At 40.1% G+C, this 14,012-nt stretch overlaps 1 protein-coding gene across 1 annotated transcript in view; it reads right to left on the minus strand.

Moving 5' to 3' along the window:
• SLC26A3 (solute carrier family 26 (anion exchanger), member 3) overlaps positions 1 to 14,012 on the minus strand; it is a 33,645-nt gene that overhangs the window by 13,553 nt on the left and 6,080 nt on the right. The window contains exons 2-11 of the mRNA XM_010841475.1: positions 12,560 to 12,774; positions 11,946 to 12,085; positions 10,601 to 10,711; positions 9,937 to 10,109; positions 7,725 to 7,889; positions 6,055 to 6,207; positions 5,265 to 5,347; positions 1,784 to 1,931; positions 1,560 to 1,673; positions 1,376 to 1,453 (exon numbers count right to left, since the gene is read on the minus strand). Coding sequence (XP_010839777.1) covers positions 1,376 to 1,453; positions 1,560 to 1,673; positions 1,784 to 1,931; positions 5,265 to 5,347; positions 6,055 to 6,207; positions 7,725 to 7,889; positions 9,937 to 10,109; positions 10,601 to 10,711; positions 11,946 to 12,085; positions 12,560 to 12,690 — 1,296 coding nt within the window. The 5' untranslated portion in view covers positions 12,691 to 12,774. The remainder of the gene's footprint in view (positions 1 to 1,375; positions 1,454 to 1,559; positions 1,674 to 1,783; positions 1,932 to 5,264; positions 5,348 to 6,054; positions 6,208 to 7,724; positions 7,890 to 9,936; positions 10,110 to 10,600; positions 10,712 to 11,945; positions 12,086 to 12,559; positions 12,775 to 14,012) is intronic.

The raw sequence follows: 14,012 nt of genomic DNA on the forward strand, positions 1-14,012 counted from the left end.
CCAAGGATACACACAGGAAGAACTACACCAGGCCGAATTCTCTATGTAGGGGGGTTGTGTGTGCATTTATTTTTATTGAGATATACATTGTTACACATAATATTTCTTCAGGGGTGACTTTTTGACTCCTTTTATGCCACTCCTTTGGAAATCAGGTTAGCATAGTAAGAATGCATAATTTTGACAACAAGTACTGTGCACTGTTTGGCCAGGTTTGGGATAACCATATCAGGACACCAGAAACCTGGGATAAAACTCATGTTCCAGCTACCAACCAACCAAGAAAAAGGCCTAGATAAAAACCAATAGACTTTGGTGGACTGTGTCCTCTGTCTATGTCCTCTGTAGTCAGAGGTATAACTGGATGTTTGTAGAATAACAACAATAATAATCTCCCCAATAAAGGGTATCATTGGTTAAGTGTTTATCATGTGCCACACCCTGGACTAAATATTAATACTTCACATGCCCTATTTCATTTAATTTTCACAACAACTCTGTGAAGTGGGTGCTATTTCCCTCTCTATTTTACAAATGGGCAACTTGAGGTTCAGAGAGGTTAAATAATCTGCCTAAAGCACAGAGATAATAAGCAGCAGAGCAAGATTGGAAGAAGATCTATAGGACTAGAGCCAGTGCCCTCTGTACTACCTCAAAATCACATTAACACTGCAAAGAACAATATATTGACCATCATTTGGTTTCCTACAGATCCTGTGTTTCCTAGGGCCCACTGTTATTTTTGTAACCTGGGTACTTCAGTGATGGACAAAGCAAAACACTACACCCTCAAAAATTACAGTTCCAAAGAGGCAGACAGAGGAGCATGAGGGTAAAGGTGCAAGGTCAAAGTCTAGCCATTTGCTCCCATCCATCAATCTGACCGTTTTGGTCTTGGAGTCAACCACACTCTGGGAGCTGCAGGGCGTACTCCTAAGAACAAGCTGTGTGGTTGGTAGTACCATTCTCTGAATTCCATACAGGCCTCAATGGCATCAACCTTTAAGAAAATCTTCACTTTAGTCAACCCATACAGAAGCTTCAGTGCCAGGGTGCCTTCCAATCTAAACATTAATCATATCTGGGGTAAACACATAGAGACTGAAGAGTAGAGTTGATCAGCAGAGTAGAACTGATAAGGCAGTGTAGAATTTTAAGAGTAGCGTTGTTGGGTATTTGCATTCCTAACATTTATAAAATAGTGCCAGGAGAGAAAGAAATATTTTTGGCCCATGGAATATTGGCGAAGAAGAGTACTTGAGAGTTTGTAGATACTCATTTTCCCTAGTTTAGTTTATCCCTCCTGAGTTTAAGAACCAGAGCCCTCGATTCATCATCTAAGGAGAGAGATGTCAGCCTGAGGGATGAGTGCTACCTTTTGTAGAGGCTCCAAGAGAAATCCGATGGCAACGATGACAATCAGCACAATGATAGCAGAGATAAGGCCAGCTATCTGTGGAGAGGAGAACATTCTCATCACAAACTCAACTTTCCCCCAGGGTTCCAAATCCCCATTGACTCAAGCAAAGACGGGCCTCTTAGCAAAGACCCCCCAGGACCTGAGTTTTGCCTCCTGTACTCTCCTGGACCCCTGATCTGGAGAGAGAGGTACTTGCTGCAAATCCTCTGAACGATCCACCAAATATGTTACCTGCTCCCATGGCGATCAACTCCTGACAGGAGAGCAAGAAGGAATCTTTTTTAGATGTAGCACATCAATATTATGTATGCAAAGTAGTATTTCAAGTTGCCTAATTAGACCCACTGTCGGTTGTATACTTACCTGATTGCCATCAATGGGATAATCATACTTGAGGGAGTAGACGCTGGCCACAGAAAAGGCCACTGCAAAGCCAACAATGGCAATGCCAAAGCAGTCTCCAATGGTATCTTGGAAAGTCTGCCTGCTAGGTGTGATAGGAGCCTGAAACCTGAAATTGAAATTAAGCAAGTCAGAATGTTGCCCACCTGGTTAGAAGCCTTCAACAGCATCCATGTATCCTCAGGAAAAAGTCCAAATTCCTTAGCAATGCCCCAATGGCCCCTTACCCCACATCTTGCTTAATTACTACCATTTCTCAGAATTTAGACTCCAGCTAGACCAAGTTTTCTTTGTTTCTCATCACCCATCCTCTCCCACCTTGGAAGCTTCTAATTTGCTGTTCCCTCTGCCTGAACCATTCCCTTCAATCCCATCGTTCCCTCCAGAAAGTCATTTCTCATCCCCAAGGTCAGGGTTAGGTGAGATTGTCTGTGCTTCTCCAGTGTTTGATTCCTCCTGTTTCCATCCGCCCTCCCAACAGGAAACTCACACCAGACCCAGAGCAGGGACAATGACTAGTTCACTGTTTTAGGACCAGGATCAAACACTTTTCACAGCATATATCAGGTGGTCAGTATTTGTTGAGCAAGTCAATGAATGAATGAATGCATTCTAGGCTGAGTTGTGCCTTTCAAGTATGACTAGCAAGAATTTAGCACCACTGAATACCTTGCAATCTGTTATCTTAATGTTGAAAAGCAATGCTGCCTGGATTTGATATAAGATTGTAAAACTAGTCCAATGATAGTGATAAATCTGATATGATTTTGCTAGTATAGCTACATTACAGTGTACATTTAGATCAATGTAAGCTTCCTGCAAAACATCTCAGATCCCAGTTGTATTGTGACATTGGTTTACAAAGCATCGCTCATGATACCTCCAATAGTTATCCATGGATGAAGGCTCTTTGAGCAAATACAGTTCTGAGACAAGTAAAGCAAGATATATTTCCCTCCATTGATAACAATAACCTTTCATGGGAAACTCGTAGCAAACAAGCCCTGGACTCTGCCCTGAGCTCCACTAATCGGCTACAGCCAACTGCAGCCGTGATGGAGAGTGGGTTTCCATTTAAAGTGAGATTGTGTCAGGCAAACACTGAAGTCACAGAGGATATGTCTGTGTTTATAGTTTTAGCTCTAATTTTGAAGGAGAACTATTATTTCATATTCTGCAGCTTTTATAAATCAGAAAGTTAGCTAGGAACATTATATATGTAAAATATAAAATGAGTGATACAATTTGCATTTTATACAAAATACCCAGAAGCCTGCTATTATTATTTTGTTCTAGCCTCTAAACACCATAGGCAGAATGATGTGATGGGGATTTGCAGTCTGAAAACTGGACTGATTTCCTGGCTGTGCTACTTACCCAGGTTCCTCATTTGTAAAGTGCTGATAATAACACTTGTTCTCTTTTCTTCATAATTTTTGTGGAAGGTTCAAATAAAACAATGAATGTGAATACTATTCACATACTGTAAAGTACAAAGTGCCTCTTAGCTACTATTACAGTGTCCCTCTGGAATCTGAATATATCCTTGGTGTTCTGTTTACTATTTCAATGATCTCTCTCCTTTAGTCAAGTATTTGCATTCAGTGTACATGACTTCACAAAGTCACTTCTAAGATGTCATATTCATTAATAGCAGATTAGCAATAATTAATAATCATTATCTTTCACTTATATTCTATTTGCAAACACCAATGGGCATTTAAAATGTTCACTCAATCATCATTCAGGAGAAGTGGGAGTGTGAAAAGCATGTAAAGTGTCTGGCACAGTAATTTAGGTGATAAATTAAGAATAGCAGTAGTGCAGTTTGAATACTTACAGTAGGCCAGGCACTTTAGGACATCACATGCATTAATTAACTCACTTAATTCTTACAAAAATCCTATGTAATAACTACTATTTTTAGCCCCATTTTTTACAGCCAAAGATATTAAGGCACAGAGTTTAATTATTTGCTCAAGGTCAGGAAGTGAGTCTGGAGTAAATTCTAGGCACTCTGCCTCTAGAAAGCATGAATTTGCTTACTGGGCTACACTGCCTCTCTGTAGGGTATGATGATCTATAAATATGTCACCCCCTTCTTCACCCACACATACTGTGGAGAGATGTCCGTTGACATTTAAAATACATTTACTAAGTAATGTCACTGTAACTCAGTGATCTTAAGTTTATCTTTTATTTCCAACATCCTTCTGACAAGATAAAGTATAATCACTTGAAAGTTGCAGAGTAGAGAGAAACCCTAGAAATAGTCTTTCAACTTCAGCCTAATTTCTACTATTTAAAGTGATATTTGTGATCTAAATATCACAAGTTTAACACATTTTTATCTGGTGATAAAAATATTTTTTGCTTAAAAATATATATTTGCTTCTAATAGAAGTTCCCTGGTGGCTCAGACAGTAAAGCATCTGCCTACAACGCGGGAGACCCGGGTTCAATCCCTGGGTCCGGAAGATCTCCTGGAGAAGGAAATGGCAACCCATTCCAGTATTCTTGCCTGGCAAATCCCATGGATGGAGGAACCTGGTAGGCTACAGTCCATGGAGTCCCAAAGAGTCAGACACAACTGAGCGACTTCACTTTCACTTTTCACTTTCTATTAGAAGTTAGTTATTTTTAAGTCAACAATGAAATGCATATAAATTCTTATTCCTAGAATAATTCTTAAATATTCCTAGGTACTGGAAGGAGGGAAGGTTTTCATTTTTGTTTTCATTTTGTTTCATTACCAGGAATAAAATGTTTCCTTGGTAAGCAAGCTGGAAGAAACTGATGCGATGGTCAGAAGGCAGAGAGAGGAAAGAGCACAAAACTGGATCTCTCTCAACAATTGAATAAAGGCAATGGACTACATTTTCAAACTCCTTGTACAAACTGCACCTCCCAGCCTTTTGGAGCGGTAAGAGTTGCTCTGGACTTGTTTTGAACTTGATCTTGAGAAAGGACAGAGTGTGCCCATCTGGATTGCTCAAGCAGTGTGTGGCAGGTATTCCTTCAGTGTCTCCTTTGAACTATTGGAACTTGGCTCCAGTAACGTCAAACAAAATACTACATAATGTTTATGGTAATTAATGGCCAGGGAAATCTGGTTTCTCTCGGTTCTTTTTTATGAGAAGGAACAAGTTTAACCTCTTTTTCTGCTTCTACTATCTTGCTTTTACGTGCATGGGAGTCCCTTCTCTGATTTGTGCGTTCTTTCGCGTGGAGACACTTTCTGATATTAAGAACTGCAGACCTGATGTCCTTCGTGACTTATTCCTAGAAGGACAAAAGTGAGCCTTCCTCTTGGATGCAGGATGGATGCCAGATGCAGGGAGAGTGCTGAGGAGGGTTAGTGCCTTTCAGCTTAGAGTCCTCTGTCACTACTGCTAGCTCTCTAATTGGTGCTTGGAGAGGCCATCATGAGAAAGACACTTACCCAGGTTTCATCTCCCCAATCACAGCCACATTAAACCTTCTTTTGAAGTCAAAGCCATAGGACACACCTGTTGCGATCACAGTCTGCAAAGATGCAAATTGCCCATGTTAGAAATGGGAGATGTCACTAAGAGTCTTGCTTTGAAAAAAAAAAGTACCATTGCCAAAGGCCACTCTTTGACCTATTACATAGGAATCTCAAGCTCAGGTTTGGCTACTTTTTGAAAAGTCCCAAGGCAATTCTAATGTACTACTGAAACAGAACCACAGCTTCATTCCAATGAGTCTATCACCAGGCTTCTCTTGCCTTACATGGAAAGAATAAACCCCAAATCATCAAAGCAAGTTATTAAATTATGAATGAAGAGAAATACCATACTAAATGTCATACCAGAAACTGCAGCGAGATTGCCTGTCTCACCAAAACCTCCTAATTTACAGAGAGGGAGGGTTTTCAACATAAAAACACAAGGCAGAAGGTGAGGGTGGGATGATTTGAGAGAATAGCATTGGAACATGTATATTACCATATGTGAAATAGATCACCAGTCCAAGTTCAATGCATGAAACAGGGCACTCAAAGCCAGTGTACTGGGACAACCCAGAGGGAGGTGGGAGAGGGGTTCGGGATGGGGGACACATGTACACCCGTGGCTGATTCATGTGAATGTATTGCAAAAACCACCACAATATTGTAAAGTAATTAGCCTCCAGTTGAAATAAATAATTAATTAAAAAAAAAAACACAAGGCAAACAAATTATGAAAGGAAACCTGAAGATGATCACTTACCACAATGAGTTCAATTGGGATGGGCACTGGAAGCTTGGCTTTGTAGCGCTGATTTATTTCTTTAACCACAAATACCACCACCAGGATAACCAAGGATGTCACAAGGTCTGCAATATTAGTCTTCTCTATTTGTGAGAATACGGACTCTAGGACCTGAAAGTATAAAAATTAAAAAACCCAAGTGCTATATTAATGTGTAATTTGGATACAACACTTAATTCCAAACACATAAAAATAAACGTAAGACATGAAAGGACTGACAGATGGAAAGCAATTGCCTGTTCTGCTCATGTTAAACCCTAGTAACTGTAGAGACTAGCATGGAGATACGTGAAGAGTAAGTTAGCATAGCATTGTCATCACACTGGTTTATCGATGCTCTTCATCTAGTGTCAAATTTTCTGGGATGCGTTTCACATTTTTATAACTGGTCTCTTCTACTCTTAGGTGTCATTGCCATCATTTTTGTTTGTTTCTTGTTTTTATTATTGGAGGAAAATTGCTTTACAATGCTGTGTTAGTTTCTCCTGTACAACGAAGTGAATCAGCTTATATGTATACTTCACTTTTCATTTCATAATCAATACTATATTGCTCTGTCCAGGGAATCACCTTTCACCTCTGATAGTTTTTCTTAGCATGTTTCCCCTTAATTCCTGGCTTTTTTTTTTTAAGGTTCAGACCCCTTATATTTCTTCATTGACTCTCTCTGTCCCTTTGGAAAATAGTTTCCTGGCTAGCTGTGCACTGTTTACAGTCTTAATTCCCAAGGCCAGTTGGATTTCCATATCTATGGGATCTGGACAGCTCAAGCAGGCCCAGACTAGATCCCAAATGACTCCCAAAAGATTCCACTTCTGGAATAGCTCTGAATGGGAGTGAGAGAGGTCTGGTTCCAACTTGGAGCAAGTTTTGTCTCAGACTCCCAAACACTGTCTTGATAGAAGCACTAACAAGCCCCAAAGTCAGGAAAGAGAAGGAAATAACAAAGAACAGAGAGGGAAGAATTTAAGCAGAGACTTAAAAAAGAAAAAAATAGAAAAGATCAATGGAACTAAAAGCTTGCTTTTTGAAAAGATAAACAGAGGAGACAAACCTTTAGCTAGACTCACAAAAGAAAAAAAAAAGAGTGAGGACTTAAATACATAAATTCAGAGGCGCTAAGAACACTGTTTGTTCTAAAGTACATCCTCCAGAGGAGAGAAGGACCACTGTTCTGTTTACATATTGGCCAATTTCCTTTTGCTTTATAAATAAGGATACATAAGAGTCAGAAGAATTTCAATTCTAAAAAAACAAGACCTGCTTTTTTAGAAATAGGGATGCAGTGCCATCCAATTAGCACATTTCTTTCAACATAAGATTTTGAGAAAGATTTTAAAATGTGCGCCATCATTTTTTTTCTTTTAAAATATACCGAAGAGTCAAATCTAAAAGAAGTGATACTTAATTTCTGTTGTTTACATCAGCTGCATGGGAGTTGTGAAAGATTTTCAGTGTTGTTCTCTTTGCCACTAATTTTTTCTTCATGTGAATACATTTCACAGCCTGTTGATTTCCTGGAAGTTGTTAAGTAAGCCCCACAGCAAAGGCACAAAAGGAAAGTTCTCTGGGAAACACGATAGTGAATTTCATGTATTCCTTATCTTTGAAGCAAAAAAAATACTCACTTTAAAAAGTGAAAATGGATCGGTGTGTGCCGGGACTGTCAGCTGAAACATAAATTTGAGCTGGGAAACCAAAACATGAATAGCGGCAGCGGTGGTGAAGCCACTGATAAGGGACTCGGATAGATAAATCACCACGAAGCCCAGCCGTAGAACCCCCATCAGCAACTGCAAAGAGAGGGCAGAGCCTTGTTAGTGTAGATTCACAATACACCTCGGCAATCTGAAAGATCAACCACTGAAATGGTTCAAACTGTGGAGATTCAGCCTCCACTCTTGGGTCTGGAAGAAAAGTGTCTCAGCCTCCTGGAACACCTTCCATTAAGGTACCTCCTTCTGCTTCCCTCCTCCCCACCCCCACCCCAAATGTTACATGGTGTTCAAATAGCACATCATTTCAGTATACCTCCAAGAACTAGCATGTTTCTTTTCTTCCCTCTTTTGAAGGCAAGGTATTCTTAGGAGACTCACCCCATAAACTTTTCATAGCAGAATTTTATCTAACATCAGTCTTCATAACTTTTTCCCGGGGAATTGTCAGTTACCTTTTTTTGGTTGCTGTTGCATGCATGGGCAAGCATCCATTCAGATTCCCTCAAACAAGTTGGTCGACTTTTGTTGGAAAATACATAACTGTTTATGACATCAAAACTGCTTGATTTTAACTGAGGGCAAAACTGATTCATTCCCCCAAAGCATTAGGATTTTGCAATAATAAGGTAAATGGATATAGAAAGTTGGCCTGACTCTCCACTCCTGTCACCAGAATGCAACCTAAGCTGTGAGTTTGCAAAAGCACTAGAATCGGAGATGCACTCAGACTCCATCATTGAACTGACATGTCACTATGTCTTGGTTTGAATTGACTTTTTTTTAACGCTTTTGTCTTTAGGCAACACCTTGAGGAGTTTGACATTATCACTATCTAACATCTTGAGGACAGGAGAAAGCAATGGCAACCCACTCCAGTACTCTTTGCCTGGAAAATCCCATGGATGGAGGAGCCTGGTAGGCTGTAGTCCATGGGGTCACGAAGAGTTGGACACTTACTGAGTGACTTCACTTTCACTTTTCACTTTCATGCATTGGAGAAGGAAATGGCAACCCACTCCAGTGTTCTTGCCTGGAGAATCCCAGGGACGGCGGAGCCTGGTGGGCTGCCATCTGTGGGGTCGCACAGAGTCGGACACGACTGAAGCGACTTAGCAGCATGGTGGTAGGGGTGTGGCTTGGGAGTAAGTCTTTAAGCCCCTCTCTAATCTATGTGGACTATAGAATTCTCCAGTCAACGATATTGGAGTGCGTAGCCATTCTCTTCTCCAGGGTATCTTCCCATCCCAGGGATCGAACCTGGTTATCCTACATTGCAGGCAGATTCTTTACCATCTGGGGCTTTCCTGGTGGCTCGGATGGTAAGCTTCAGGGTTTCCCTGGTGGCTGAAATGATAAAGAATCTGCCTGCAATGTGGGAGACCCGGGTTTGATCCCTGGGCCAGGACGATCCCCTACAGAAGGAAATGGCAAGCCACTCCAGTGTTCTTGCCTAGAGAATTCCATGGACAGAGTCCATAGGGTCACAAAGAGTTGGACATGACCGAGCAACTAACACTTTCACTTTCAATAAGAAATTGGGCTTCCCAGTTGACTCAGTGGTAAAGAACTTGCCTGCCAATGCAGGAGCCACCAGTTCTATCCCTGGGTTGGGAAGATCCCTTGGAGTAGGAAATGGCAACCCCCTCCAGTATTCTTGCTGGGATAGTCCCATGGAAGAGCCTGGCGGCCTATAGTCCATGGGGTGGCAAAGAGTCAGAAACAAGTGAAGTGACTGAGCACACACACACAATGTGAAATGAGAAAAAATTTCCTAGCTGCCAGTCTCTCTATTACTTGCATACAGTTCTGTTTAGTAAGAACTGGGAGTGTATCAATTCCCAGGTATTTTATTGAATACAGCATTTACTTGTCATCACATGTGCCTCCAAGTTCTCATTTTTCCTACTTTCCAGACCCACATTCACTCCTCTTTGCAAAGTGGATCTGTCCCTCTTCTTATGGTTGCCATGAGTGACTCTTCTTAAATTATTTCCAGTGGGCCACTGAAGGAGGCACAACAGGAAGAGTTGGGAGGGGTGGCAAGAAGTAGAAAAACCAGAAAGATGTGTACCAGTCAGGACACATAGATTGGGGAGGGTAGATTATGTGACAAAATGCTCACCTGGATGATTCCAGAAAGAATTGTAACTGTTGCAGCCACTATCACTTTCTGCTCATCTATTGATGAATCGTTAGTCATTGAGCTATTAGCGAATGTTGAATCAGCTGCACTGTCTGTTGGGGTTAGTCTCACAACTACTGCTCCCACCATCATACTCAGAACTGGAAATGGACCTAATAAGACAGGGTGAATTGTAGTCATTATGCTTCCCCATAGCACAGTTGTCTTTCAACCAAAATGTAGCATGTAGAAAGATTACCATCTGGAGTTCTGGTCTCCTTCCCAAGCCCCAGTTCTAATTTGTAATTACAAGAAATTATGACTCCTCTTCTGGATGTTGCACAATATGGAATTGATACAATTCATGACTGGGGCTTCCCAGGTGGCGCCAGTGGTAAAGAGACCGCCTGCCAGTGCAGGAGACATAAGCGACTGTAGGTTTGATCCCTGGGTTGGGAAGATCCCCTGGAGGAGGGCACGGCAACCCACTCCAGTATTCTTGCCTGGAGAATCCCATGGACAGAGGAGCCTGGCGGGCTACAGTCCATAGGTTTGCAAAGAGTCAGACACAATTGAATCAACTTAGCACGCATATACAATGCATGGATAACATCATTCATAAAGAAAAAGCAATGAGCATTAATTAGCCCAGTAATTCACTTACCCACAGATATGTGTCTGGAAGTGCCCAAGAAAAAGTAGATGATGACTGGGAAAAAGGCTGCATATAGCCCGTAGCCTGGGGGGATGGTGACTAGCAGAGCAAATGCTAAACCTGTAAATATACAAGCATCAGTGTTTTTATTTCATGCAAAGGGATCATAGAAGTTTTTATTAGGGTCTTCTAGTTATTTAAGATTGCACCTTAAAACTTGTTTTATTAACTCAAATGTATCAAAGATGTAAATGTAAGAGCTAAAGCTATAAAACTATTGCAAGAAAACTTAGGTATAAACCTTTGTGTCCTTGAATTAAGCAAGGGTTTCTTAGTGACATCTATAGCATAAGTGGCCAAATTTAAAACACATAAACTGGACTCCATCAAAATGTAAAAATGGGTACTTCAAAGATACTATGAAAAAGGGAAATGACATCCCTCAGAAAGAGAGAGATTACCTGCAAATCATATGTTGGATAAAGGTCTATTATCCAGAATGTGTAAGCAACCATTGCAACTCAAAAATAAAAGACACATAACCTAATTTTAAAATATACAAAAGATTTAAATTAGACATTTCTCCAAAGATATACAAATGGCCAGTAAGCACATGAAAAGATACTCAACATCATTAGTCATTAGAAGAATGCAAATCAAAACCACAGTGAGACACCATTTCATACTCAGTAGGATAGCTAAAGTAACAAAGGCAGACAGTAACAAGTGTTCACAAGGATGTGGAGGAATTTGAATCTTCACCATTGCTAATGAATTATTATATGACACAGCAATTATACTCCTAGGTATATACCCAAGAGGATTAAAACATACATTCACACAAAAACTTGTGTGCAAGTGTTCATAATAGTATCAGTGTTATTCATAAAAGCCACAGGGTGGAGACAACCCAATGTCCATCAACTCATGAACGCACAAACAAAATGTAGTGTATCTACAGAGTAGGATCTTATTCATCCATAAAAGTGCATGAAGGACTTGTACATCATGGGAGAAACTTGCAAACATTATGCTAAGTGAAAGAAACAAGACACAGAAGATTGATATGTTCTATGATTCTGTTTGCATGAAATGTCCAGAATAGATAACTCCAGTGAGACAGAAAGTTGTTGCCAAGGGGCTGGGTGGAGGGAGGATGGGAAGTGATTTGCAAGAGATTTGGGGGTATGCATATGGTGAGAATGTCTCAGAATTATTTAGCCATGATAGTTGCAGAACCTTAGTTGCACAATATTTTGTAAATATCCAAAACAAACAAACAAACCCAATACTGAATTTACACGTTAAAAGGATGAATTTTGTGATATATAAATTACATCTCAAAAAAAGTTACCTTGCAGTACAGCCACCAGCCCTGTGCTGATTCCAGAAACAATGTCACTGAGGAGCCATTCCTTTATGCGATATGCTGGCAACCAAGATGCTATGGGGAACGAGGAGAAGGCAATTTTCTTGGCCCTTTGTGCAGAACAGCTGAAACAATGAAAACCACAGGTCAGTTAATTAATATCCAATTTTAAGTTTAGTACCTATTGTAGATGGAAATTTGTTAAAGATGATATCATTTCACTAATCTTCCCACTAATATTCACCTCTTTACACGTACTAGCTGCCCTGACTACCACCAAAGGATTTTTTTTTAAAGAAAAATATTTCTTTTCTTTAGCCACAATAGAACTTATTTGTCATCCTCAGCTTGACTTGTACAACACTTGACAGAAAATTTTCCTCTGTCCTCATCTATCAGTTTTCTGATATGGAAAGATTGTGTCGAGAGCTGAGATAGTGTTCATTTCAGAGACTACCTTTCTAGCCCTGGAGTAGGAGGTTTGGAAATCAAAGACTGACTCTGGAGACTGGGCTAGAAAGAAGAACTTGGAAGCTTAAAAATTTCAGAGAAAGTGCTTCATTTACCCCTAATACCAGTACTTTAGAAAAATATCTTACCGGCACAACTTTTTGAGATGATCCAGAAGCGTCTTATGATGTCTTTGTTTCTTCTTATGGTCTTCCCCAAAAGCATTTGCAGAATACACTGGCCTGGCCACAACATACTGATTCCCAATGGGCTCGATCATTTTGCCCTCTCTGAGGGTTGTAGTAAGTGGAAGACCTTTGAAACTATGTGGCAAACCCTTCTTGCCTTTAGCAGGTTAAAATGCCTGAAACCAAACAGAGCTTGCTTCTTAAATAACTCAGAGATAATGTGATGCAATTTACAGATGAGTGAGCTCTGAACTGAATGTTACCACCTTTTGAGATCAAAAGAGGCTGGATTAAGGGACCTAGACTGTGTTTTGTGACAATGATATCTCTTTTTACTGCAATGAGCTGGACATGGATTCATTGGGTAAGTAAACAAGGGTTTTGATTGATTGATTTTTAAAAGATTGCCAAAGAACAATAGGAAGTGACTCAGTTTACTAACCAGTCAGTGCATTTTTGATTTGTAAAGCGAGATCTCAAGAAAAGAATTTACTCAATTTTTTTTTTTTTCAGTAAAGTTTCCAAAGTTATGGCATTGTGGATATTGGGACAGATAAGATTTAAATCAAAGTCTATTCACTGCTGCTAACTCGAGCCAAGGCTATTTCATTTTATCCATCAGAATTTTTGTAATATCTTTTGAAATGCTTTTAATCTGAAATTCAAGGCATATTGCCCATTTATTTTCTTATCATTTCTGCCCCAACCTCTGGCTTGACCTCTAGCATTTGAGTCCCTCTGAACTTTGTTATGACTGTGAGACCCTTTTCGCTATTCTTTCTTTATGTGGACCATTTTAAAAATCTTTATTGCATGGGGAACACGTGTATACCTGTGGTGGATTCATGGAGATATATGGCAAAACCAATACAATATTGTAAAGTTAAAAAATAAAATAAAATAAAATAAATAAATAATTTTTAAAAAGTATTTAATGCTGTAAATATTCCTTTAAACATTTAACTGCAAAAATAAATAAATAAATAAAAATCTTTATTGAATTTGTTACAGTATTCCTTCTGTTTTATGTTTTGATTTTTTGGCTGCAAGGCATGTGAGCTCTTAGTTTCCTGACCAGGGATTAAACCCATGCCCTGGCATTGGAAGTCGAAGTCTTAACCACTGGACAGCCAAGTTCTGTTCAGTTCAGTCACTCAGTTGTGTCCAACTCTTTGCGACCCGGTGGACTGCAGCAAGGAAGTCCTATAAATAAATTTTTCCTCTCTTTTCTTTTTTGGCTGCCCCACGAGGCATGTGGGATCTTTGCTCCTCAACCAGGGATTGAACCAACACCTACTATGGGGGAAGCTCCAAGTCTTAACCACTGGGTGGCCAGGAATGTCCCCAATCTAGCCAACCTTAGAATGAAGATGACTCAGGTACTGTGCATTCTATTTATGGCAGATGCTGCCAT

Source organism: Bison bison, unplaced genomic scaffold (genome assembly GCF_000754665.1).
Source record: "Bison bison bison isolate TAMUID 2011002044 unplaced genomic scaffold, Bison_UMD1.0 scf7180017864162, whole genome shotgun sequence".
Lineage (NCBI taxonomy): Eukaryota > Metazoa > Chordata > Mammalia > Artiodactyla > Bovidae > Bison > Bison bison.